This window comes from Haemaphysalis longicornis, unplaced genomic scaffold (assembly GCF_048455015.1).
Source record: "Haemaphysalis longicornis isolate Haplotype H1 unplaced genomic scaffold, Haemaphysalis longicornis Haplotype H1 scaffold_3, whole genome shotgun sequence".
Taxonomy (NCBI): domain Eukaryota; kingdom Metazoa; phylum Arthropoda; class Arachnida; order Ixodida; family Ixodidae; genus Haemaphysalis; species Haemaphysalis longicornis.
Genome location: NW_027526335.1, coordinates 164,431,927 through 164,459,076, shown reverse-complemented (window position 1 = coordinate 164,459,076; position 27,150 = coordinate 164,431,927). Strand labels below are relative to the sequence as shown.

At 43.9% G+C, this 27,150-nt stretch overlaps 1 protein-coding gene across 3 annotated transcripts in view; it reads left to right on the top strand.

Annotated features, from left to right (window-relative positions):
* LOC144175394 (putative sodium-dependent multivitamin transporter) overlaps positions 1-25,580 on the top strand; it is a 32,442-nt gene extending 6,862 nt beyond the window's left edge. For 2 of the 3 annotated variants that reach the window (XM_077704476.1, XM_077704474.1), the window contains 14 exons: positions 124-189; positions 2,380-2,431; positions 5,574-5,641; positions 12,369-12,526; positions 13,708-13,848; positions 13,947-14,076; positions 14,862-14,950; positions 16,587-16,696; positions 17,689-17,756; positions 18,133-18,219; positions 19,407-19,588; positions 20,684-20,787; positions 22,543-22,637; positions 23,240-25,580. In XM_077704476.1, the coding sequence (XP_077560602.1) occupies positions 124-189; positions 2,380-2,431; positions 5,574-5,641; positions 12,369-12,526; positions 13,708-13,848; positions 13,947-14,076; positions 14,862-14,950; positions 16,587-16,696; positions 17,689-17,756; positions 18,133-18,219; positions 19,407-19,588; positions 20,684-20,787; positions 22,543-22,637; positions 23,240-23,413 (1,524 nt within the window). In that variant the 3' untranslated portion in view covers positions 23,414-25,580. The remainder of the gene's footprint in view (positions 1-123; positions 190-2,379; positions 2,432-5,573; positions 5,642-12,368; positions 12,527-13,707; positions 13,849-13,946; positions 14,077-14,861; positions 14,951-16,586; positions 16,697-17,688; positions 17,757-18,132; positions 18,220-19,406; positions 19,589-20,683; positions 20,788-22,542; positions 22,638-23,239) is intronic. The other variant, XM_077704475.1, reaches the window with a different exon arrangement.
* Positions 25,581-27,150: the final 1,570 nt, after the last annotated feature.

The window sequence follows — 27,150 nt, the reverse complement described above, 5'->3', positions numbered from 1 at the left end:
GTTTATTTGCACGTGCCCGTTAGAAGTTTCCCGCAATTGGGACATTTAAATACGGGTCTTTATCGCACCCGTAATACAATGCTGCTTTTGATTTGCTGGTTTTTGTTTGTGATTGCACTCCAGTACCTTCGGCTACGGTTTGATAACAAGGTCAGCACCAGTGCTTGCGTCATCTACTTCGTACTAAGTGTGAGTAAATATAGAAGTTTTTGTGCTGCAATTTGGTAGCAAGAAATATTGTGAAAATCTGATGCCTGTTCGTTCTAGGTGCACAAGTAAGCCCTATTTGGTTCATGTGCGTCAATAAAACGAGTGCCAACAAATCTTTCTGGTTTTAGTTAGATGTGAGTGTCAGACACAGTACAATTTCCTGTTTATAGAGCGCTGTCAAATACACCGCTCTGGCGCTCTGGGCATTTATACTGCTCTGTAGGTACGCACCATAGTTTTATGCTTCAAAGCAGGAGCATGGGAATTTTTTCCAAATCATAGTTTTCTAAAACGGGCACATAAGCCCGCAAAAGCTCCCGATCATGGCCGATACCCCACGTGGGATGTCCAAAACCAAAGAAACAACAACAAAAACAGTCCGCGTCCTGTGCTTGAGTGCTTTTGAAAACCCCGGAGATAGGCGTAAAGGTAGAGCGTGGATGGAATTGAAATATGGAAGGCCACTATAAGGGACGATAATGCAGAGCATCTTCTGAACTATAATTAACGCTGCACGCTTTTGATGCAAACTACAACCTGTGAAGGTGTGCTCGTTAACCTATAAAAACAAAGTAAGACTCTTTGTGCTGAGTGTTTTTTACATTTCGTTACTTGAGACCTACTTCAAGTTCACCGCTATAAAGGAAACATTCGTGTGTTACACCTAAATTGCTGCTAAAAATGCCTACGCAAGCAAGAACACAACAGCCACAAGCGGCAGTGCGTTCTGCGTATCATTGATATAATTGAGAACGTTGGATGAAAACAATGAATCGTAGGTAGGTCATAAAAATAATCCCTCACCTTTTTTACAAGTTCGTGACAGTCATCCTGTACACTAATTGCGTGTATTTTTAAATTTGAAATTGTTGAATTTGTTTGGGGCAGGCACGACAACTGCTACTATATCGTGCAGCGGTACAAAGTGTTGTCTTGTGGTCACTTTTAGTGTTTGTTGCTTCTTTATAGTAATGCGGTACTTTAACCACAAGGTCTGTAAATAATGCGCAGAAGATCAAAACGTGTTTTAGGCTTTTGTTTTTCTTGGGAATTTAAACTGAAAATTTTAGTTTTGGTGAAGAGGGGATGCTTTTCTTAATCAAACAAAAATATTATTAGGGGATTTAATGTATTGTGACTCTGCGGTGAAAATCGGGAACGTCACAACGATGTTTTCAATTTTAATGTTTTCACTTTCCAGGATTCTGAATATTTTTTGTGTAATTCGGTGCCAAAGTTTAGTCCTCGTGCATTTTTATGGGATAGTTTCCGTGGCTCAGGAGCTTTGTCGCGCAATGTGCTAGACGCGAAACTGTTCAAAAAGCAAGCTTTCGCCCCCAAAATTAACTTTTTACCAATTAAAATTAAATTTTTACCAAAGTTTCTGCTGCTGCTAATGTTTGTTTCTACTGAAGCGTGCACTCTCTCACAAGATTCGGTTCACGGTTCAGCGTCACAACAATGTCACTATGTGTGCTGTAAACTAGCTGGCGCCAAAATTTTGCACAAAGGGCAGAAGAAAATCCTACTTCAGCCGTATTGCAGGGCACCTTATTTTAATAAGTTGATGCTGGGCAGATTTATTGTCATAAAAAAACAATGAAAGTGATTTCATTACCGAGCAGCAGAGTGGGTACTAAAGCTAAATGTATCATTTCTCAGCGTCTAAGAAGCTTGGAAGTTTTTATGACTTAGAGTTGCTGGTTTCAAATTGTTGCCACACCATTTTGCGCAGTTTATTACCATTTTGCCATTCATTTCTAGTTGAACGGGCTCTATTAAAGGATCAACCTTCTACCGAAGTTATCTTGTTTTCCTTTTGTGCTTAGTTCAAAAGGGCCATTTCTGCGATTTATAAATTCCCTGAAAGGAAGCCTCATTTGTGTACAACATACCTTTGTAACATTAATCTTATGTAAGACACATTTGTACTATTAACAGACCTATGCAACATAGTGTACAACACTACGCAACATTTATCCCTTTAGAGTTGCTTGTGACAAGTGCGACATAATTACGGTTGCGCACGTGTGCTTAAACTGTTCCAAGCCACGGGTAATTAATTACCAGATCTGATGATAACAGAAGTTCGTTCGATAATATTTCGGTAATAAAAGACGAGACTTGATTCAGCCTTGATTACTGTTTAACAAATATGTCCCACTGCAGCTCACCCTTGGCGCGTTGGGAATCTACAGCGCTGCCATCGGAATTTCTACAAGTACGTAATGAAATCAACATATTTACCCGTTTTAAAGACGATTGTCTTTCTTGGGCTACTGAAACCCAAAAGTGTTGGTCTGTCTGTCTGTCTGTCTGTCTGTCTGTCTGTCTGTCTGTCTGTCTGTCTGTCTGTCTGTCTGTCTGTCTGTCTGTCCGTCCGTCTCGCGATTCAGCCAGCCAGCCAAGAAATAAAAATATTTAAAAAAGCAAAACATTTCCAAACCACTAAACCTGGTACCATACATTATAGTTACCAACGTTGTTGGGCAAACAGAAAACATTCGGCATATTGAGGCAAAACATCATACATAATTGGTACTAGAGAGTGTACTCTTAAAGGCCACCTGCACTCAAAATTTCGACCTTTTAAAAACCCTATTTTCGTATAGTCTGCTTAAAAAGAAAGCAACATGCGAAATACAACAGCTGAAATACGCGCGTGGACGCTGCAAGCGACCTGCAAAAATCACCGATGTTGAAATCGAAACCGTGGAGGAGCGGCCATTGCAGTGACGTTGCAGCCGTCCAGCGAGCGGCCGGACGGTCACCAGCTCAGGAGAAAGTATGTGCGCAAGCTTTACGCGCGCACGGGGCAGCAAATGGGTGAAGCGTGGGCAGCAGAGCTCGACCGGTTCTCCAGCGGCGTGGCTGGCCAGAGGAAGAAGCTCTTGTCGGCTGGAACGTCACAGGCGCGTCATGGCTGTGTTCGCGCTCCGCCGGCAGGTGCAGCGTGATCTGCGGCGGAGCTTTTTTAAACGCTTCTAACTGATTAACGAGGCGTTTCACGGGGCTACCACTTGTGTTCCAGCTGATTTGGGGGCACTTAATACGCATTAAAAATAAATTTGGTCAAGGTGAAATTTGAGTGCAGTTGGCCTTTAAGTGTACTCTAGATGTTTACAATAGCAAGTAAAAAAATGCGCGTTGAAAACAGTTTTGGGATCCAAAAATACAGAAAGAGCTCTCACCTGAGCCTAGGTTTTAGGGCAGCATTCTAAAAACAACGTAACAAAAAGTTCCAGTAGGTTGTGCGTGAGCAGCGGGACGCGGGAAAATTCAATTGTCTTGGGGAAACCTACACCGATTTAACATGCAAGCAGCGAGACCGGGAGGTGGGGGAGGACCTTGAGAGGTGATTGAGAGTGAGAAGAAAGTCACTTACAGGCAGTAGCGGTAGAAGACTGCCGTATTTCGACGGTATTTGCAGCGAATCGAGGACCTACGCTTCCAGTTTTTAAATGTATACAGGCATGAAAAGGCCTGGATAGAAATGACCTACACTTTCTGCGCCACAAAGCAGTTGCCATTGCTGTAGTGTAGAGCTTGTCAATATGTTAGAGAACGGCTCTTCTTTTGACGGGTGTCACTCCCTCTCCTTTGAAATATGGTTGCCTAATTCTGTACCTTATTCTCTGTGCTCCACAGCCGCAGAAGCCAGAAGCTTCTGCTTCAATAACTTCCCTTCTCTATGTTTCATTCAGTAAAAAAAAAAAAACATTGGTGAAGCTAATTCTGTGTAGTCTGGAATGAGCCACTCTTCCCTGCCTCTGATCTGTTAACAATATTCACTAGTAATAGTGGCAATCACGCTTAGAACCAAGATTCGCGATATTGGCTAGAATGGCGACGTATTGGAAGGCCACGTACGGGATTTGTAACCAATCCTCCAAAAACGCGTTAATCAGGATGTCAAATTCACGCACGCGCAGACAATACAAATCATGAAACCTACTGTGCAGGTTGTAAATGTGAGCAAGGGTGTCTTTGACGTGTCGAAATGTGTGTAGTCAGGCTAGCCTCTTTATTAGATACTAAGCACTCTTAGCGTGCCATTTTTAATTAACAGTACATACTGGAACTTCCACGCAGTGAATATTTTGCGAATTAAAATTTTCGGTCGTTTTGGAAAATTTCGGTTTATGAAAGCACCGGTCTGGTGCAGTCTTAGAAATTGGTGATCTGAAACCACGAAACCCACATTTAGGGAATCTTTTTCTAGGTGGATTTTGTATTCACAAGTTGGCCGCTCCTATCTTTACGGGCATTTCAGTTTGAATGAACTATATAGAACACGACGAGTTACTCAGTAGGTTTATACTAAGCTCGGCGAACAAGCTCACATATGATCCATTATTTTTACCGGAAATAGGCTTGACGGCGAAACAACGATATAGAGGCGGGGTGCCATTTTTATCTCGTCGGCCTTTTTCGAAAAACGAGACAGTGAGCTTTCATCGTGGCAACGGCTTTGGCTTTGGAGCTAAAGCAAGCCCACCTATTTCTGCAATAACTTTGATAAAAAAAAAAGGAAAATGGCGCTTTCTGCGCACGTGTGCCACTTGTAACGCTGAACTTCAGCATAGAAATAAACTTTCGCACAATTATGCCTGACGGAAAGAAATTTAGCTTTTTGCACAGGTAGAGATGTAAAAAGTAATCCGTACCCGCCGCGGTGGCTCAGTGGCTAAGGCGTTGCGCTGCTGAGCACGAGGTCGCGGGTTCGATTCCCGGCCGCGGAGGCCGCTTTTCTGATGGAGGCGAAAAGCAAAAACGCCCGTGTGTACGAGATTTCGGCGCACGTTAAAGATCCCAGGTGGTCAAAATTAACCCGGAGCCCTCCACTACGGCGCGCCTCATCGCCTGCGTTGCGTCGGTGCGTTAAACCCTACAATCAATCAATCAATCAATCAATCAATCAATCAATCAATCAATCAATCAATCAATCAATCAATCAATCAATCAATCAATCAATCAATCAATCAATCAATCAATCAATCAAAAAGTAATCCGCAGTAACCGTCCTTCGGCAGTGAGCTTGGAACAACAACATTACCCGTTCGCAGTACAAACTAAAATAATTACGTTAAAAAGGTAACAAGAGTGGAAACATGGTATGCAGAGCTTCTTACCTTCGATGAGTTTTAAGCAACCTATCGTGTACGGAGGCCTCATACAGCATTGCGTTACAAATATGCTAATAATTTGTTCTGTCACGGTTGTGGTCTTCGAAGAATTTAGCTTGAAAATCGTAACCAATTTTTAGGAGCCCTTGTTAGCCACGTTAATACAGAGCCATTACGAGTGGCAGTTCAAATGTAGTTTATTTCATTGTAGATGAATTCCCCGTACTGTCGTTCCAGTGCTGCCCGTGCCGCTGCCATATTCAATTGTTGCCATTGGCCTGGCGGGAACTATTTACACAGCTCTGGTAACACTGTTTTATTTCTATTGAATTTTTTTATCTTAAGGATGCCATTGAAGGGCACAGTACTAGTAGCAAGTTTGGTGAGGATACCTTGTTTGTGCATCTTATCAACTAGCCTGGTGAGCTTATGTTTACTCAGAAGGTGCTCCTACTAACTTAAAACACTACCCAGGCGGCACAGAAAGTGTGCCCCAAGACCGGCCAGTCTATGGCCGCTTTCTGGCATGTCCGGCCAGCATCCAGGTTCTGGCAGCCACTGATCATGCGTTGAACGGCCAACATTCGGCAACCAGCGCTTCGGCATTTTTCCGTCCGCCCGTGTCCGGACGCACAACGGCAGCTAACCGGCTGCCAGATATTCAGTTCTCTTACGGCTGCCGATGTTGAGAAAGAGAACGGCCGAAGTACGGCCTTAGGGCATCCGTTTTTTCTTCTGGAAGCGGTAATCGGCCGAAGCACGGCAAGCCACCGGCCACAGAATATGCGTATTCTTGCGGCAGTTGGTGTTCGAAAGGAGACCGGCCGGAGCGCGGCTGCCGTGCATTCGTTGTTTCAACGGTGAACCGCGCGTCCGGCGGACGTACGGCCCCAGAATATACGTTTTTCATTCGGTTAGCTGTCCTCGGCCGAATTACGGCAAGCGAATGGCCACAGAATATTTGGCAACCGGTGTTCAAGAGGAGACCGGCCTACGTAAGGTATCTGGTTATAGGTCATTTTTTCGGCAAACGGCATACAGCCGAACAACGGCTCGCGCCTGGGCGCCGAGAATTCATGCACAGACGTGTTTGGAAGGAGGCCGACCGGTTTTTTCCTGGGGGGAGAAAAAGCCGTTAGGGAGCCGAACGACGGGGACGCGTTTTTCATCCGCTCCGTGTTTCTACTTTTTAAATTAACGAACATCGTTTGTCAAACAGTAATGAGTGTTCTCGGTGAACGGGCAAGGTGCAAGGACTCACTGGACATTAGCAGGGAACCTTTTAGGCCATCGAAATGTCATTTATTGCCACAAGAAGACTGTGCCACACCGATGGGTGAGCTAAGCCTCGCCAGTCATCGCCGCTACCACGCCTCTGCCGCCGGCTTCGTCGACGCATCAGCTCGAGGCTATTCGCCCGCTCAAGAAATGGAGAGCATTGGAGACATCGACCCGCCAGAGATGTCCGATCCTAGATGGAGATGGTTCACCAAAATAACTGGCCTTCAAGGGCGTCGAGCAAGCGGCCACCACGCAGGAGCTAAACCGCCACCATGTGAAGGACTCCCCACCAAAGAAAGGCAAGTGCGAGCAAAAGCGCAAGTTATTCTGCTTAAAATTAAACTGCGACAAGCAATTTTCCACTATGTTGTTGGTGATAAACGTAGAAGAGACTCGCTCGTGCATTGTTAGGATCAACTTCATGCCCTGCACTATGTTACTTCAGGGGATTTTAAGACTGCCTATTTAGAAAAAAAAATTATTTTAAATTTGCTATAACAACAGAGCCTTGTCACTGACGAAGCCTAGCTGTTAATTTAGTTCCGATGTTTGAAGGTGAGCTTAGCTACTCTTAGGATATGACTCATTTGGGTAAACATAATCGCCAGAATCCTAGCAAACACGCATTTTGTCAGGATTTTCTTGCTCAACGCTGATTGTTGAGTTCCCGCACGATTTGGCTCTTGCAATAGATAAGGTTAAAGTGGTTGACTGTATATTCTTGGACTGCAAAAAAGCAAATGATGGTGTTGCATATCACCTTCTGCGTAGTACATTTCATCCTATGAACTGAATGAATCGGTTTTTGCAGTGTTATTACTATTGGCCCTATAGCTTTGTTCAAAAGTACTGTGTAGTTAACCGGACTATAGCGAATGAACGTGATTCCGTATACCTGCAGCTTTATTCGAATTTAATAACATCCTGGTGTGCTGATTCAGAAATTTTTTTGGATGTTAAACAGTGTGTTAACGTCACCTTTACAAGAAAACCTTCATTCCAATTGGATACGTATACCGTAAATTATGCTGCTGTGACAACGGCCGAGGAATATTAATACCTAGGAGTTTATTTATGGAGTGGTTAGAGGTTAAATAGGCAGGTTCACACCATAAAAGTTACGGCTGCGTATGTTTTTGGCTTTCTCAGACGAAATTTCAGTGAACCTCCATCTAACTGAAAAGAACAACCGTATTTCACTCATCTGCGCTCAATCTTGGAGTACGCATGTGTTTTCGTGGATCTCTACACCAAAGAGCTCGTTGATACGCTCGAAAACATACAGAATATGTCAGTGCGATTCGTATTAGGTATTTGGCACTCTCAACTTAGCATGAGAGAAAGTAAAAGTAAACTGAAATGACAGGACGTGAAAGATCACAGACGAAGCCACAGGTTGAACTTTTTTCGTAATATCTATGATTCGAAAACTGTTGTAGAAGGGGAGAAGTATGTCCAAGCTCCATTCTACATATCGCAAAGTGGGACAGCTAGCTTAAAGCAAATTATTAACTTTCCTTTAAAGGTGACGCCTTGCGCGATTCATTTTATTTTACATCAATACTGGAGTGTAATTATCTTCGACGTATGATTGCATTAACTGTTTATATTGACGATTTTCAGCGCGCTTTGTAGAATTATTTTGTTATTTTGTCTCATATTTAATGCTTAGTGTTATGTATCTCCCTTCTGTAATGCATGCAAAGGCAAGCAGGCACCAAATAAATAAATAAATAAATAAATAAATAAATAAATAAATAAATAAATAAATAAATAAATAAATAAATAAATAAATAAATAAACTTCCAGAGGCGCAAGTTTGCCTCCGACGGGTTGAGAACCCTACGCATTCAACCTTCACCAATAAAATATTTATTGCCCTATTCGTTGCAGTATGCAAGGTTTCCTGTATGCATGCTACCATTGGTATGTTATTGGTTTGAAACAAATTATGTAACTCTAATTTTACGCCTTTCCTTGCGTGAACACAAAGGGATACAACTGCAGCCACCTGAAGCAGGGCGTCATTCGCGACGCGTCTAGAATTATTTTAACGTAGTATGACATTAGAAGAAAATTAAGCTATTTTGGACTATTAAGTGGTGTGGACGTATACTCATGAAAACAACATTAAAATAGATTGAAAATGAAAGTACCTGTTCGCTCCTTCTTTGGATCAGCCCTGCGCAAGGTCATCAGAAAAGTTGATTGAGTAGAAAATGTCTTTGCAAGAAAAATAGGCAAAAACTGGACATACTTTTTTGTGAAGGAGTTATATTAAATGCTCCTGAGTGTTTTGTTGAGAACCAAAACGCTTCGTAAAGGCATTCACGCCGGTTTTATATACATCAAAATTGGTCAAGCAACTGTTATAAAAATAGTTTATGTAGTCATAGCATGAAAGTGTTCCGGAATATTGCCCTAAAAGAAATTGGCTAAAAGCGGCGCAATTTATCTCTCTGAAATTTAACTCACTAAAGTATGCGCCCTCCGCCGCCTCCCCCCCCCCTCCTCTTTCCCCGTTTATTACAGGTAAGCCGCCCCACAGAAGATATCAGGACCTGGACAATACATCTATTCAAGCTCTACAAAGAACTGAATATTTTCTGTGTTCGGCAGTAAATGAGGCACAGCAATTAAAGGAACGACAATTTGTGAGCACTGTTTAATAAATGAATTTTGCTGTCAACTGAGGCTGGTAATTAAGCAAGGCTTGGATGAAAGCTTGACGGCTGGTGGTTGCGCACGAGCTCACTTTGATGTGGCAGCATTGGACCCAAAATGCTGGGTTTGTGCTGCTTCTGCACTGCGTGAATGAGTCATCTCCTTGCGCGACATGCAGTGACCGGCCTCAGTACAGCTAACGTACTGTGGCCGAATTCCAATGCCCGTAGCACGGCCGTATTTCCGGTAGCTGTAGTCCGGCTGGAGTCCAACGACCGCATCTCGGCTGTCCTCCGGCGGACGTACTTCGGCCGTACACGGGTGGCTTTAGAATGGCCGGAGCCCTACGGCTGGAATCTGGCCGTATGACCGTAAGCCGGTCGACTGGCCGACGGACACTGGCCGTTGGACAGCCATGGGAGTACGGCCGTATACGGCCAAAAGGCCCACATTTGGACATGGGCCGAACATGGCTGCCGGAAAACGGCCGGACAGAAAATCACCGGCCAAAGTACACCGGCCTGTTTTAGGCCGCACAGTCCTGTGCTGCCTGGGTACTTAAATGCAATAGGTAATTGTTACTATTTGAAAACCTGCTTGTGATTTCGCTCGCACCAGTCATCACAATATCTCTATACACTGAGTGGTGTCAAAAAAAGGAAGTTTAGGACGCTGCTCAATGTGTGTATTCACGATGCTGTTACCCTGTTACCCTGCTAGGCAACTGTAAACGGTGAATTAGAAGAAACCCATGCGGACTTTGTAAATAATTCATTTTGAATAATGCCTGACATCTATTGCGAAAAACACCCGTGTTGGCACTGAAAAATCACTTCGCAATGCCTCTAAATTTGAAGCGGATAAAAAAACCGAGGCATTTGTTTTGGTGCACGTTTTATGATAAAAATGCCGAAATTCGCTTAGCATTGTGCTTTTGTAACTCCCAAGCTCTAAATGAGCTAGCGGCCTGAACTCGGGTGCATGGCTGGATCAGGTACGTTCGTAGAGAGCGTAAGGTTAATGTGGCAAATGCAGACAGTTCACCAAGGTAATTCAGGCTGAAGGGAAAGGCGATCAACAAAGATGTATTGCACCAGACACGGAACCACCGACCGAACAGTTTTTTTGCGACACTTAAGCGACTATTGAATAAATATATTTCACTCTATTGTTGCATTGAGGAATTTTGAAAAAAAAGATAAATTTTTTTCCGCCTTTTAAAGCGCGTTCTATGCACTTGTACGCGTTCCTCGCTACCTCGCTAATGACGCCAGAAACAAGAGAGGTTAGAACGCGCTAGCCGAACACGTTGAAGCCACGACACAGAAAATAGCCTGGGAAGTCGCATCAGTTAACGCCTAGGAGAATAAATGGCTGTCACGCCGATATCTCGAGTCCCTGATTATACAAACGACCGAAAAAACCCGGAACCACATTTCAGGAAATCTCCCTCAGACGTATGCAATATGCCTGGGCGATTACTTCGGCGCACTTAAAAAAGCTCCATGCTTCGGGCTTATTCGCTCAGTGAACCCGGCTTTCGTGCGTAAGCCGAAACGTCCTTCTTACGATTTTAATAAACTTTTCGTCGGTGACCAGAAGTTTCCAACTATGAACCTTTTACCCGATCAGAGGAGATTTCGTCAAACCTTAAATTTCATTCTAGGAGGCCCCCTTTTAACAGCGGAGCCGTTGACAGAGTAGGCACTGACGACGGTCTCTGCTGGTATCGTGTCACGTTCTTTCTGGAGCAAGATTCTCCGCCCGCAAAAATCGGTGCAAAGTATAAAAACAATACGTGAAAATGAAAATAAGGAGTCCTAGAGCCTTCACATTTATGATATAAAACGGCTTGTATGTCCCCTTGAAAAAAAAATGTTTTCCCAACAACGCATTCGTGTTTAGGGGTGCAGCTAACTTTAAGACGATGGGTCTATGCTTGGTCTTTGTGAGCTGGCTTCTCGACATTGCCTGTGACGAGGTGAAGCATGGTCATCTACAGAAGCACTATGCTTACCGAAAGTGTCTCTAACTCTTGTGCTATCGAAAGTATACTGAAAAAAATTATATGAAGATTATCCGATAAGACGACTCTGTCATTTCCACGAGTTTCGTTTGCTTCTCATAATTAGTTCAAAGTAAAGTTGTACGTTGTGTACGTTACAGAATTACTGTATGTTGTCAATAGATGGCTATTTACAGAGGGAAGATGGGTACAGAAAGCGACTGTAACGGTTGTTTTTGCGGAACTATGCGGAACCAAATAATATTACAAATATCCGCTTAGACGACACTAACATTAAGCACCACCGCTTCTCTGATCCTCCTTCTTTCCAAATTGGAAAGATACTGATTTTTTTTTGTAACGATGATGTCGCCGTCACCTATAAGCACGGAATTCGGCTGAACGCGGCTTGGCAGATAAAGAATAGAAATAGGGGCTCCACTTCCATCTTTGTTCAGACACACAAGAAGGCTCCACGGCAAGATGTAGTCTGCGGCATATCCCGAGCACTAAGCGGAGTTCCTTCCTCCCTGTATGTTTAGGTTTTTACGATACCAGTGTATACTTCCACCAAATATTCATTTTGAAGTTACTCTAAACGCCTTTCACAAACGCTTTCAGTCTTTCCTTCGCATCTGGAGGTATTGTGGAAGATGTAGTATCTCCAGCACGGAGCAGGACTGCGTGATTTCTTTGTCCTAGCAGATACGGCTTCCGTTGCCGCTGTGCTTTTGTGGCATTCTTTTTAAAATGGCTGTCGAATGCGTTGATTGCTGCAATGGAAGGAAAACGGGTCAATAGCTGATATACCACTGCAATGCCGTAAATCCAGCGGTCGAAGAATTTCAAGACCGGAAAAGAGAAAAAAACGTAATTGAGCAAGTTATTTGATGGGCATAGATCAGTGATTTTGCCTGAGGCACTTTGCTACCACTTAAGTACTTAAGTAAATTTAAGTACTGGACTTGTTGGATGACGGGCAAGCATTAAAAGTTTGAAAAAAGTTGAAAAAATGTTGTGGGGTCCTTATAACGTAGGAGAGCGTTGGCGCACCATTCAATCAAAACAATTTCCCTCTAAAGGGTGGGCTGCGAAGCGTGGTGTGGGCAGACTGCGTTCAAGCACTGGTCATGCTTGCGTCTCCTTTGACGATCATCGGAAAAGTTGCCTACGACTCCCAAGGGGCAATCCCGCCACTACGGCCTCTGAGTGATTTCAACGTCACGGATAATATATTACGGTAAGTGTCGGCCACACTTTCGGTGGTCATTTTAACTCACGTTTAAACTCTAATTTACCCTAAATCTAACTGTAACTTAACCATTTAATTTGGCAACAAAACACTTCATTTGCTATAGCCGCGGTCTTGTTTTCCCGTGACCCGGGAAGTTCTCACCGGTCTTAGCTACGCAGGTACACCAGCAGAAGTCTAGAATTTTGCAATAATACTAAATCGTGTATTTAAAAGCTAAATGACAAAACCTCAGAAGTCTCCGGTCGAGTTTGAACTCAAAGTTCGTCATTAAAGTTTTATGGCACGAGATAATGCTGACGTTGTTAGCAATGCTAGCGTCGAGCTTTAATGAAACCACTCTTTGATAACAGTGCCTTAAGGAGGCCTCACCTGTTAACGTTCCTATGGGACTCATTACTTCATGACCCAAGGATTTAAAATCCATTGTGCACCGATAGGAAAAGCTCTAGAAATATATATTAATGCTCAAAACGGCCTAGTTTGCTTGTTTTAGAGATATGTAACTTTTGTTCTGAAATAAAAAAATCAAACACCTTCTTTGTAGGCAGCTAGTGCCATCTAGTGAAAACTGGTTCACCAAATGCGTTTCTTGTTTAATTTTTTATATCAGTAAAGAAGTGACATATTTCAAAAAGAAAAAAAAACTAGGCCATTAGGAACGTTTCTCTGAATTTGCAAAGCTTTTCATATTTGTACACGATGTCTTCAGAGCCCGTGGGTCATGAAGTAGCAAGTTTATAAGGAATGTGATCAGGTGAGTCCCCTTTAGGTTCCCTCTTAGATGATTGAGAAGGGCGTGGATACTGAAAAGAAATTTGTTGAATTAAATGGGGGCTGTTGTTTTATACTGCGCAATCGGAATCTTGCTGCCTGAACTGAACGTTGTTTACTCCGAATATTTGATTGAGCGTATAAGCGAATCACACAGTGAACATAGAGGAGAACGGAATGTTTCTCTTTTATTCCATCGGCGTTGATGTACTGTGCTACACTTAGCGCATTTTCAGCTAGGCGTTAAGGCAATCCGTCAACGACATGGTTTTGGAGTGTTATGATTAGAAATAGTTCTGTAATGAGTTCTAGAACGTGGGAAGCTTGATGCAATTTTTTGGATGTCTCACAAAAGCTCTTAAACGTCTTGCATCTTTTATACTTCCGATTCAAAGGACGACTTTTGACCTGACAAGTGACGAAAACGTCTGGAGCTCACTCCTGGCAGCGGTGCCTTTAATGCTGGTTCGCACCGGATTGGACCAGATGGCTGTCCAAAGATTTATGGCAGCTAAGTCACTGGCACAAGCTAAACGGTAATATTTTTTAAGACTTTATGCTTTGTGGCCTGCTTTATTATAAGGAATTTAACAACGTTTGCTGTTTGCAAATATTTTCGCATGTGTCATTCCAGGATCGCAATCGCTGGTGGAATACTGGTCGTGTTATTTTTCTTCTTAGTGGCTGTGGCTGCTGTATTTGTCATATATTGGTACAGAGATTGTGACCCACTACTAAGTGGCGCCATTAAAAGCTACGACCAGGTACGTGGTCCCCGACGACTCATGGTGTGGAGGGTTTAGCCTGGGCTAATTGCTTGCTTATGATGTGGCAGACAGGCACGTACGGGTGGGTGACTGGACGCGAGATAAACGGGGCAACGTATACGCAAACGTATAACTCTTGGTTCCTTGCAAGCCGTAAGGCATGATGCTAGTTTATAATATCAAATGTGATGTTTATTGTTTAAATAAGTGTATGCGAATATTCTAGAATGTCACTTTGAAATAAGCACAGAAAGGATTTTCTTTTTATTCTTACGTACGGAAAATGAGTTATCGCTGCCAAATAACTCAAAAAGAGCGTCTTGCACTTCCGCATATAAATACTACCAGTCTAATTCCGCATCTTCAGTGACGTTCCTCGGTGGATAAAAAGCCCCAGTGCTTAGTTACCCTTGGAAGTCGAGGTTAACATCTGGGGCATATACGTACGTGCAAGTGGTACTGGCTTGCTTGCGTGTTTGCTGGTGTATTGGCCTTTTATTTCGCTATTGAGTGACGTTTGTTACTCAATACCGCAATCAGTGTTCACAATGTCTCTGTAGCGAAGATGGCGCTTAGAGAAGACAACACAGAGCAACATCACAAACGTTGTTATAAGCGACGTTTGATTACATGTAGCATTGGAATTTGTGTTTCGTTTCAGTTTAAATTCTTTAAAATTAAATGTGTAGGATTTTGCGGCAGCAATTGAAGCACAAATAAGAAAAAAAAAATCAGTCTTACTCTATGTGGCTGTAAGAGACCACAGGCACATTGTCTTCCAGATCGTTCCGTACTACATCCGAGAAAGCCTTTCGAACGTGGCCACCTTACGAGGTTTATTTCTGGCTGGCCTCCTTGGCGCCTCAACCAGGTAATGTTTCTGCGTCCTGTGACTACTCTGGTTCCTCATCAGTTTATGTTGTGCATTAACTCCTCATTGTCGTCGGAAGAAGCTGCCGTTATTATGAACATGTTGTTAAGAGAATTAAAACACGACGGCGTTGCAAACGATGACGGAGGAGTGGGCAGCACGTGACCTGGCTGTACCGCCGCTGGTCTGGTCAACGGCAGTTGACTTTGGGCGGTAGACGTGGTCGGCTCCATGTTCGGACGGGGCTTGGGCTGCCCGAAACTGTCCATGCACCATCGACAACTGCGTTCGGCCAGAGACGTCGGGATGCCCGGACCAGGATGTGGATGACTTCGCACCCTGTACCAAAATTGTTACGTGGCGGCAGACCGAATGAGGTGAAAGATGGTTAAGGATGGTGAGATACCTAGTTTAAGTATGTACATGGCGACCATGACAGCACCTAGCCAGGCCGCGTGCTGCCCACTCCTTCGTCGTCGTATTTTCCTCTTTGCAATATTGGATTGTTTAAAGCTCAGCGTTTCGTTTAATTCCGACCAAAACAAACCCGGAATTCGATGACAATGAGCAGGGACATAGAACATTGAACCTTGTGTGGGTATTGTGAAATGAAGGGGTATGTTATGAATTCTTTAGAGCCATTATCGTTAACCATTGCAGTGTGAAATCTAAATAGTTTCGCATTGTAGCTAATCCTTGTGTTCGTAATTCACTTTCTCGCGAAGTGATATAAACAACCTGAATATAGTCATAATTGGTACTTTTGGCCTTACCAGTTTGCTTTTCTCGCCTAGCAATGAAACTAGTGCAGACATAAAATAGACTGTTCTCGTCTAGCAGTGAAACTAGTGCAAACATTAATTAGACTTTTGTGATATAGGAATTTAAGCTATGCTACATAGCGCAAGCACAACAGGAGAACAACATTGAAGTGAATGAACAGAATAAAAAAAATCCCATAGGGTTGTAATATGGCGGTACTTCTCTTTTGGAGGTAATTTCTAACTAAACGCACTAAGCATCGCAGGCGGCGCATTAATACTGTCGTAAGTGTAGGACGGATGTCCCAGAATGCTGACAACTATGGCAACGGTCTGAGTCAGTAGTGAAATACAGTACAATGTGCAGCCGCATTTAAGACTCAATTCTAATAAAAAACAACTGCGTGGTTGAGTGTTCACGCCGCTAATACTGGCACGAAAGGAACGGAGCAATGGGCGCAGCAAAAGTTCACCAACGTTTTAGGATGATGTCGCATGGGGTGGCACACATTCGCACCCGAGCTGTCATGGGTGACGTCTACCTAAATCGCATCACTTTCTATGATCTCTCGTCGTCACTCACCTTGCGTCACTTAACCGCATTGTTTCGCAATTATTAATACATCGTACTAAACCTTTGGTCTTGTTGTGCAAATTTATTAGCTTATACGTATTAGCACAGTCCCACAGTTGTTTCACATTTTTAAGTTTTAAGCTCACTGATATTCTTCGGGTGAACCCGATGATGAAGCAACGTATACTAAACGATATAATTTATTCGGAAAGCGATGTCAGTAGAAACTTTACTTCGCGTCAGAAATTACTTTTGAGGAAGGTGATAGCACAGCGCTTTTTTCTTTCGCGTTGCAACACAGCACGCTGTCATCGATCGTCAACACCCACGCCGCGGTGGTCTACGTGGACGTAGTTTCGCCTTGCGTCCAAATGAGCCAAAGAAGAGCCATCGTCGTGATGCGGTTACTAGGTATGGTGCTCCTAACGCTAGACTGTGACAAATGTATCAGCCCAAAAGCTATTGTGCCAAACTTTAGGAAAAAATTGACTGCTTCGCGCCTAACACCAGAATTTATCGTCAGTCCCTCAGCACTGTATTTTACCTTTTTTTCATACTGCTTTTGGCGAACTCAAGCAAAACGTAGCCCCCAATATAGTTATCTCTAAGTTGAGAGATATTTAACATATTATTCCAACAATTGCCATTCGACACAAGGCACGAGATGCTTTTAGGTATTTTTTAGGCAGATGTTTTTAGATATGAGTAAGTGGTAGGATCTGCATACTCACTACAGAAAATCCTATAATAGGGAGATATCTGCAAACATCACCTAGTTGTGGGCGATCGTCTCAAGAATAATTGTACTCGAGAATTTGGAGTGCTTACCCTTTTATCAGCAAAGGAGGACGCTTCAGGGATTAGAAATGTTGCAAATTCCGTAAGAGTTGGTTTGAAGCAAATATTGTCATGGTTGAAGAAAACTTTGTGAACTCGCTAACTACCCAGAAAGGCTGATCAACGGTTGTACCAGGTTACCACTATGATTTGGTACCACGCTATAAGGCAGTATACTCCGTGTCCGGTTTCAAAATCGTTTTAACTTCACTCAGGACGAACTGTAAAACCCACTCGCTTGAAGCGTCCATGCATTGAGAGTTCTTTCTTGCTTGAGTCTGTAAGTCGTGTAAGCAATGGGGCTTGTATAAAAAAATATTCGAAACGTTTAACCTAAATGTTAACGCTAAAGGTTTAAAATATTTAAAAATTGTAAAAGATTTTCGTCAACTCTGGAATTAGGGCAAACAAACTTTCAACAGTTCTATCATGGATACATTCGTAACTCATGCGGGGTCTACGCGCCTTAGCCATTTCGTATCACCATGCAGGTCACGCTAATTGAAATTGTTAGTTACGAACATACTGCCAGGCAGTTTGCGTACACACTACAATTTTTGTTCCAGCTTTTGGTAGTGGAACAATAATGACAGCAATTGCCTTCGTCGTGCCACATATTGGATCCATAGCACGGGTACGTATGATGTTTCTGCTGCCCATTTGCATCTCAGGGGCCAAGTTCTTATTGAACGCGGAAAAAGCGCTAAGGGCGGTACTCTAAAGATGGGTGTGACAGCATTGATGTGTACTAACTGCTGTTATATTGGTTGCAAGAGTACGAGGTATAGGGAAAAGAACACAAAAACGCAAACTACCAGGTAATTATAAATAGTACCACCTGCCCCACCTGTGACAGCTGCACCGTCTCACCTGTGAGTTTCATTAGAAATGTCTTTTATGCGGTGTCATGCGTCGTTTGTAGGTTTAGTTCAATTAACCAAGTCGCCAAACGCTGTGACAACTGCTTGAAAACGCAGCGTTACTTTTTTCGCGCCTTATTTGGAACGCAGCTCTTTCTGTCCCTGTACTCCATTTGCGCGGGCCCATACTCTGGACTGGTCCTTCTGGGTATCTCAACACCTTGGGTCAACGTAAAGGTATACTTGCACAATTGATTACATAGGAGAGAGATATTGATTGCATTTGTGCCAAAGGATAAAGACAGTTCATGCACATAAAAGAACTGGAATGGTCTGGTTTTGATTCTCAGAGAGTATGAGGCGCATATCTAAAATTGCAATTGTAGAAGGAGCAGACCGGCGTGCAAAATACAGCCTACGAAGTGACTTTCTCAACCTGCCGGAGTTTGCGGTAACTTCCACCTAGAAAGGTGATTTCTAAAGGAAGTTTAAGGAGAATCGGCAAACTTTTTTACTTAGAAGCGCTAGATTTCTGTCCATTTAGTTTCTATATACTTTCTATATTTAGTGTTAAGAGCAGTTTGTCGCCGCGTCCAAGTTTAGAGGGCTCTTCAACTTCACATCTACCTTCAAATCAATTTCTGAATCTGACAAAGCAAAATTTAAATTTCGCTAAGATTCTTTCGATAATTTAAGCGATGGTGCTTCCTGCCACCTGCTCAGCTAGCAATTTGGGTAGTAAAAAATGCGCATGATGTTCATCAGAAATCAAAACACGCGACAAAAAGAGGGGGAACAACCTAAGCGCTGTGTCTTTCTTGCCCCGTATGCCCATTTGCGTTGACCATGATAACCAGATTAGGGTATCGTTGCTGCTTGGCAGCTTCCGCCTCTGTTTCAGATTAGAATGTGGTTATATCTTGCGCATCTCTACTTTGACATCTAAGTTTACATGAGAAGTAGATAGCAGAGAAATCATGTTTATGATTCACTTGAGCGGGAGTGCATGCAGTCGAAGTGGGCCATCGAACGGATGTGTTCGAGGAGCATTTGAAGGGTTGGGCAAGCACTGGCGTAGGAATCCCAGTGCCACGACATATAAGTAGCAGTCACAGGCTCTTGGGCACACGTGACAGAATAATTCAGTGTATGTTCTTGCAAACGCATTTGCAGACGTGGTAGGACACCCCTCTGAGAAACACCGTAAATGGCGAAATACATGCTTGTACAGAAAACGACGTGTTTTATCTCCCGAAATGTGTTAGGCAGCGATCAGGACTCATAAACACGAATGAAGGCTTAAAAAAACACGCGTCCTAAACGCGTCGTTACTCAGGACTTGCGTTTCTCCTTCAAGGTAACATGTGCTTGAGAAAGCGCTGACGATCTCTACGATTATTGTTTCCCCGTTGATATTTTCACAGGGGGCCGCTTGGGCCGGCCTGCTGGTCTGCGTGCTTCAGCTGTGGCATGCTGTGGGGAGAAGTCTTTCTGCCGTCGCACATCATTCCGAAATTTACAGGACACTAGAACGCTGCCCACTACCAACCAACAGCACTGGCTCGGCTGTCACCCCAAGCCTAGAAGCCATCTTACTGCACGATAGGTGTGTGGTTGTTTCGTTATCCACCTCATAGCGCATTGACCATCTGCAGTGATGCTTAACGGCGATTATAGTTGCTGCCTTGAAGTACATGCCCTCCGCTGCATGAATAGTTGTTTCATCGGTCGTTATCTCTATTACTATTGCAGTTGTAGTGATAAACATTTATTTAAGCGAAATAGAGAGTAGGGGTTGAGTTCAGCCTCCGCGGTCCAGGATGCCGGGAGCACGAACTGCTTCCAAGGGTCTCAACAGGACGGCTTGCTGTTTATTGATTGATTGATTGATTGTGGGGTTTTAACGCGCCGACGCAACGCAGGCGATGAGGCGCGCCGTAGTGGAGGGCTCCGGATTAATTTTGACCACCTAGGGATCTTTATCGTGCGCCGAAATCTCGTACACACGGGCGTTTTTGCTTTTCGCCTCCATCAGAAAAGCGGCCGCCGCGGCCGGGAATCGAACCCGCGACCTCGTGCTCAGCAGCGCAACGCCTTAGCCACTGAGCCACCGCGGCGGGTGGCTTGCTGTTTATCCGGCACTGATTGGCTCAATGCTGTTTCCATTGACCGAGGGTATTGTTCGGTGGATTGTCGGGGTGGGGTTGACAAGAAAGGACTAAGTGACAGGGGGTGAGATGGAGTGGTGGTATGAGAGGTTGGAGAGGTAGGGTGATGTATGGGTGAGGATGGCGTTGTTGTAATAAGTGCCGGCTTGGAGCCTGCGGCAGATATATGGCTTGTAGGTGGATAGAGGAGGGGGTGGGGAGGTTAGAATAAAGAAAACGGTAGAGGAAAGGTAGAGTAAAAAAAACGATTGTGGCGAAGAGGAACAGGTATGGAAACAAGAGCGGCCCCGTGATCTGAAATGCCGTCAGTAATATCGCGTTCATAGCAGTTTTCTAATAAATGGGGACTGTTAAAACCTAAATTCAAAACTGCGACACCTTTTCCTTTGGATTCCACGATTTATTTTAAACCATAAGACAAAGAAAAATATAACTTGCACGAAAGAAGCACATCGCAGGCCGCAGCCTGTTTTCAGTAAGAATTGTCGATGCAAACGTGGTTGCTGACAGGTCTTGGCATTCTCTATTTGCAGCCGAGCCGATGTTCTCCCGTTTTATCGGCTTTCCTACTTCTGGAGTTCAACGTTTGGTGCCTTGCTCACCCTAGGTCTTGGGACGATTTTGAGCTTTGCTACAGGTAAAGGTCCAAAAATGATGCGCTGGCGATGATACAGCCGCATGGTTGTAACGAACTGCTGCATAGCGAATGGGTGAGAAATTAGAAAGGTATTTTATCATAATTACGTAATCTGCGGATTGTTAGGCTTGTTGAAACAGACTAGGGTGCCACAAAGGTTTTTAACCTAGCCAAGAATTAAAACCGGGTACGGCATTTTTATTCGCCCTGCGATAACACCTAATTTAAGAGAATACCATTGACTCACCGCATGTCTTGGACACGCACAAAAAGTCACGGTACAGCATTTAACGAACAGCGCGATGCACGGGAAAAGGGTAGAAAAGGCCACACAAGCGCTGACGAACAACTGTTTACTTGAAAGCAAAGAACGGAATATATAGGCGAAACGTTATCGGAGAGTAGCCGTGCGCATAATCAGTGAACGAATTAGGTTATTTGCAAACACAGGGAATGTTACTTTGAAAGGAAGACGCTATCTTGACAAGTATGATATTTCTTTTTCCAGGAGTGCTACTGAAGGGGTGCTTACACACTAGGTAGCACTATTGTGTATCGCAAACGCTTCACAGATTTCGCGCGTGCGCTGGCCTTTGTATCTTCGTAGGATACTCCATTTCTCGAAATGTGGTGTACATCGGGAAGTCTTGACTTGTTGAGCAAGCATGGTATTTGTTCTGTTCACAAGCATGCTCTGTTTGCAAATAACTTGATTCGTTCACTGATCATGCGCACGGCTACTCTTCGATAACATTTCGCTTATATATTCCGTTCTTTATTTTCAAATAAACAGTTTTTAGTCAGCGCTTGTGTCGTCTTTGTTCCCTTTGTCCCGTGCATCAGGCTGTTTCGTCAAGTGATGTACCAATTTGCCCAACTAGAAACCCTGCTGATAGTACAGAATTGAAATGTGAAAAGTTGACATGGTTTAACCGAAACTCATACCTGTAGCCGCTATTCGGTGCAGAAATAGAATTGCTCGGGGCGAGTAGAACGGGTCTGATGAAGGAGCGAGATGAGATGGTCGTATGGAGGAAGGAGTAGGTAATGGGATGAGTACGTATTCAGGCTAGTTTGTACATATGGGAAGTGCAGTGTAAGGAATTAAAAGTGAAGAAAGAACACCTTCACGGGCAAGTTACTTGGGTAATCCTGTAGGTGCGTTAGGCGAATCAATGCCTGAAACCGCTTACAAAACATATACTCGGAATTAAAAGCTGTTTACCACTTGCACTTTCAACTTTTCCGTCTTTAGAACCTTACTCATTTAATAAAAACATTTCAGGCTACTGTAGCAGAAAGAAAATCTGTTACAAGTTTATACTGGGTGAGGTCTCTGCTAAACTTACGTTCAATAGCATTGTTTTGTTTTTAATTTTCCAGAAAAGGCTAGAATGTCGTTCACTGCGTGCAATAGACGAGACAGTTGTATGTATAAGCGTGTATATTCTAAGATGGAGATTCGTAGCAAGGGAAGTCAAAGAAAAAAGTGCGCCGAGGTTGCTACATTGCGGAAAAACCGGCGAAAAATAAACTCCGCAAATAGGTTTAAAAAAAGGTCTCCAAAAGTCCGAACTTAACAGTTAGAGGAAAACTCTTCAGGACTTGGAATGGGTAAGAAAATCTGTCAATAAAATTTCTGTAGCACACTGGCGATTATTCACTTACTGCATTGAACTTATTCGGCGGGGTCAACACGTATTTATTCCACGATGTGCACGAGACCAATTTATGGGGACGTGTTTTTCTCCGCAGGTGGTTATAAAAATACTGAAAGAAATATAAGATTTACGAGCCCTTTTTTTCTGAAAATGTGGGCCCGCCTAGGCCTTCTTTCTGAAAATTTTAAGGTAAGTTGAATTCAACGATTGCTGCTTATGTCTAAGGGTGGGCAGTAACAAATAACTGAAATTCTAAGAAGGTACTGCTCTCCTGCTGTAAATGAAATCTGCATACCAGATTGAAGTACGTTGTTTGGATTGAGATACTACTCCAAACTAGAATATTTATATTCATGTTAACGCTTATTTGACCTACAAATTTGTTAGAACGTGCCACGCTAAGCCCAACAGCGCTATTTTCTGAGGGTTACTGTTTGTTATCATCAACAGCCCACTAGGTCCACTGCAGGAAGGAGGCCTGTGCGTTAATGCCTTGCACGAAGTCACTATAAATATGAGCAGGGGAATGGGCGCTGCGCACAGAAATCGAGAATTTAAATATTTTGCTTGCTTACGAAGTGGTATAGATGCATTGATTAGTTTTTATTACTATGCCTTTGTGGCTTGAGGGTTGGAATTGATGCCCCGAAAAAAATGTCACAGCCTTACATCGACATTCGAAATTACTGGCGCGGATTTCAGGTTCATCTCTGTTCGGAGTGTGTGCGCGCGATGTTTGAAGTTATTAATTATATTGGTGCATATCATTGCTTGTTTCTTGTACTTCATAGATTGAAAGACAGGATGGGACGGACGAGCCCAATATAACGCCCCAGAAGCACGGAAGGGAAGAGTACACAGCTCTTAGAACCACCGATCCTTCTTCTCTGAAGCGTCATGAAGAGCATCAACTCACCAATAACTACGCAGCAGAAAATGCAGTTGCTACCGGGGCTACGTTGTAGGCAATATTCAGCAATTTGAAAGCTGCGGTTACTATGGACGAGATATTTCACAGACAATCTGAGCATGCAGCGGGTAATAGTTTTGCTCGTTGTAATTAGTAGGAATAGTTTTATTCTTCTTTTCTTTTTGCTGCTTTTTCCCCCGCATGTTTTGTAATGCTGGGTACGGAAAATTGGAAGTTGAAGACAAAGGATGTCGTACGTCATACCAGCAATAAGACATTCAGGAACTTCTATGCATGCTACCTCTCGGGATGAGCAATAGAGAGAGCTAACCAGCCATAATGATTTCCGTTGCCTGGAAACTAACGTAAAGGCAAGGGGTACTCCGCGCTAGAGGTACCCCGACGGTGGAGAATTTTTGGGTCCAGTGGTAGGCGTGATATCACTGGTAGGTTAAGGTTACTCCATGCTGCTTGTTGATCACGCCTGAGCAAGCAATGCCATTTTGCGCAGTCAAATCTTGAGGCAGTAAGCTTCTTGGAAACTGTAGCAGCTGCCACTGGAATAATTAGTTTACTAAAGCTTCACGTTGGGCTCGTTGGTACCTGTACATTATAGGTGGAAAAGCGCTGTCGAAAAAGTAGGGGGCAATCACAAAACAGAAAGAATGTTCTGTATGTGTGAAGTGCTTCCCCGCACTATACGTTATTTCCGTTTTGTTATTGTCCCCCGTAGTTTCAAAAGCGCTCTCCTGTCTATCAAGCTTAAGGTTTCTCACTTGCTGCTAGTACAATGGCAATCGCTACTGACGCCATCGTTAGAGTTCCTACATCTTTACAGGCGCCAACATCTTAGCCGAAGTTTTTACCAAAACGATCGCCAAAGCATCTTTGTGAAGAAGCCCAGCTGTGAGGAAGCCGTGTACTACAATCATCTGAGGTTTTTCTAGTGGACTTTCTAACTGTGTAGTTAGCCTCTCCAACTTAATTGACCGTACAATGCATACTTCAAACAGCAGCATGGACGATGAATGTATGCTGTGAGTTATGGCAACAGCGTGCCTGCGGATTCAGCCGCTTGGCCAAAAGTTTATAAAGCATTTGAAAGTTAACGAAATATATAGTATGTTTCCCACCTGCTGCAAGTAGTGGCACGCTCCCTACACGTTACAATTGCTTAGCAACAACAGAGCATTAGGCTGTTTTAGGAGCTCAGTACACAGCTTACATTAGCATCGGGTTTTGCATTGAACATAGCTGTGGGTATGGTTTTTGCGATAGCAAATAAGGAAGTGGTATACACGACCTCGAACTGAGTTGGGGTAAAACAAACATTTAAAAAAGAGCCCCAGCTTGTGGCGCTCCTACACCAAGAGTAACAAAACGTCCCAATAGGTGGCGTACGAGCAGAGGGAACGCGGGAAAATTGAAGTTAATTGAGGCAATCTCCATTGCGTTTATCACAGAAAAAACTAGAGGGGAGGAGAAGAGTGCGAGGGGGAAGAAGGAGAGGATGCTACGTGGCCGGAGCAACAGAAGGGTGTTGGTTGCAAACCCCTGCGTGCTCGCGCCGCGGCTCATGCTCGGGCCCGGGTTCGTTCTTTTTTTCCGCTTCGTCCTTAGGGGAGGTACTACAAACGTAAGGGGCCCGTAAAGGGGAGGGCAGTCCTGGTCTGGCAACCATAGTAGCCCCGCGAAAAAATGGCGGAAAAGTTTGCGGGTACGCCAGCCGAAATGCTACCCGAAAATTAGCTTACGAAAAGAGCAAGCAGACTACACAGTCTTTTACACTGTATGAGTTCAGCAAATACAGCACTAAATATTTTAGTTTGCATGCACAGCAAGCTTGTAGGAATCAATAAAGCGACCTAAGGTTATTTCAAATGTGAAAAAATAAAGAACAAGGAATAAAGCCCGCGCAGGAGTTGACGTTTTGCCATTGTTTCTTTCATCCAGTGACCAATTTGTCGATGAAACCAACCTCCAAGAAAAAGTTATTTCTCTCATGGCCGATTAGCAGCAGAAAGCTCAGTCCACTGTGCCGTTAACTACCTTCGCCTTCTTTGCAGCAGGGTTAAACGTGGCAATTTTTCACCAATCGTCACCAGTGACTACCCATATAGAACCTCTTGCATTTCCTTTGCAGCGCAGCCTAAACAGGCTATTTGTTTGATTGTCTAAAAGTTGTGCTACAGCTGTACAATAAAATGTAACTCCTGTGGTGATCTATTGGTTTAGACTTCACGGGTGTCACATTTTTATTTAAATATCAAATTCGTGTGAATTACAAAAGGGTTCGATTCGCACTGAGTCGCCATCAGACGCCTGCCTCGAGTCAAATGCAGTGTGTTATGCGTCATCAGCGTCCTCGTGGGCATGTATTTTGGGGTTGTCCTTGCTTTTTGTTTCATCGCCAATCTGTAAATAAATAGAAGGAACTGGCTTTGATGCGTTAAATACGGTACTTTATCATGGACGGTTTACAATGAACCCTGTAAACACTACGAAACAGACAAAGAAATAGGCCTTACCCGATTGGAGCAACGTCAAAACCATTTTCAATTGTTAGCGGTAATTGTTTATGCTTACCTAAACAACGTTTTCGGTTTCGACAACATTTCGACAGCATATTCCGCTAAAAGCCAAAGTGAACACTCCTTACCTCATTGCACTCACTCAGCATCAAACTACCATATTCTGCATAAATAAACTAAGCATTGCATCAAATCTTTTGGTACATATTGAAGAATTTCGAGATAAGAAAAAAGAAAAATAGAGACAAATAAAGAGAAAGACTAGCGCAGTGTTCTCTTGGCTAGGCGACAATGCATGCGCTCTAACAAAAATTTTAATGTTGCAGATCCACCAAAGTGCTCTCACTCTGCCCGGATAGTTATTGCGGTTAGTGTTACACGGCATTGGTTGCACTATGCTAAAAGAGTAGACAGCTCGTTTCATAAAATAAAGCGTTCCAGGCTTGTGACTGAAAGAGCATGTTATTGTCGGCAAGCCTGAATCTTACCTGCAGTACTTCTCGCAGTAACCGAAAGCGGATCCAAAAGTTAAGAAAAATTGCGCCCATCTTCCCGCGAGGGAACCCTGATGTGATGCGACGCATCGGTGGGTTCAATTGGTCGTAACGTTGCTTTGAGGGTTTGCGCTGACGCTGGTATTGGATTGTGTCAGCCCACCGTCGCTTCCATCACGTCTTCATCGGAAGAATCAAGTCAAGCACAGAGTCGTCAAGCAAAGGCACGCGGCGTCGAACGAGAGCGAGCGCTGACTGAACCGCCGCAGCGCGCTACCCGCTTTATATTCACTGCGCCTGAAGGAGAGGAGACAGCAGAGGAGAGTCGCGCATGCGCGCACTTGCGCGCCGGAGCAGACGCGAGCGGAGCGAAACGTACGCACGCAGCTGTTGTTTATGATAATGAGACGGAGTGAGAGTGTTGCGCACAGCTGTCGGAGAGAAGAGCGGAGGAGAGGCGCGCATGCGCAGGTGGCGTGCGGACGCCACCGACGCCGACGCCGAAGCAGGAGGGACATGCCACAGAGCAAGAGATGCGTCGCATCTAAAAGGTTGCTTGTGAAGCACGAATTTCGTCTGCTTCTAAGGAAGCCCCCTGAAAAGATTGGTTCACCGTAAAAATGCGGGGATGCTATTGTGGCGTCCAAGTACAGTATGTGGGCTCCGGGCTGATCTCACAAATTGCAAGAAATGTTCGGCTTAGCAAGATCCGTAGTTAATCTAGAGTCCCATGCGTAAAGAAAAGCCTTCAGCTACATTGAAGTAAG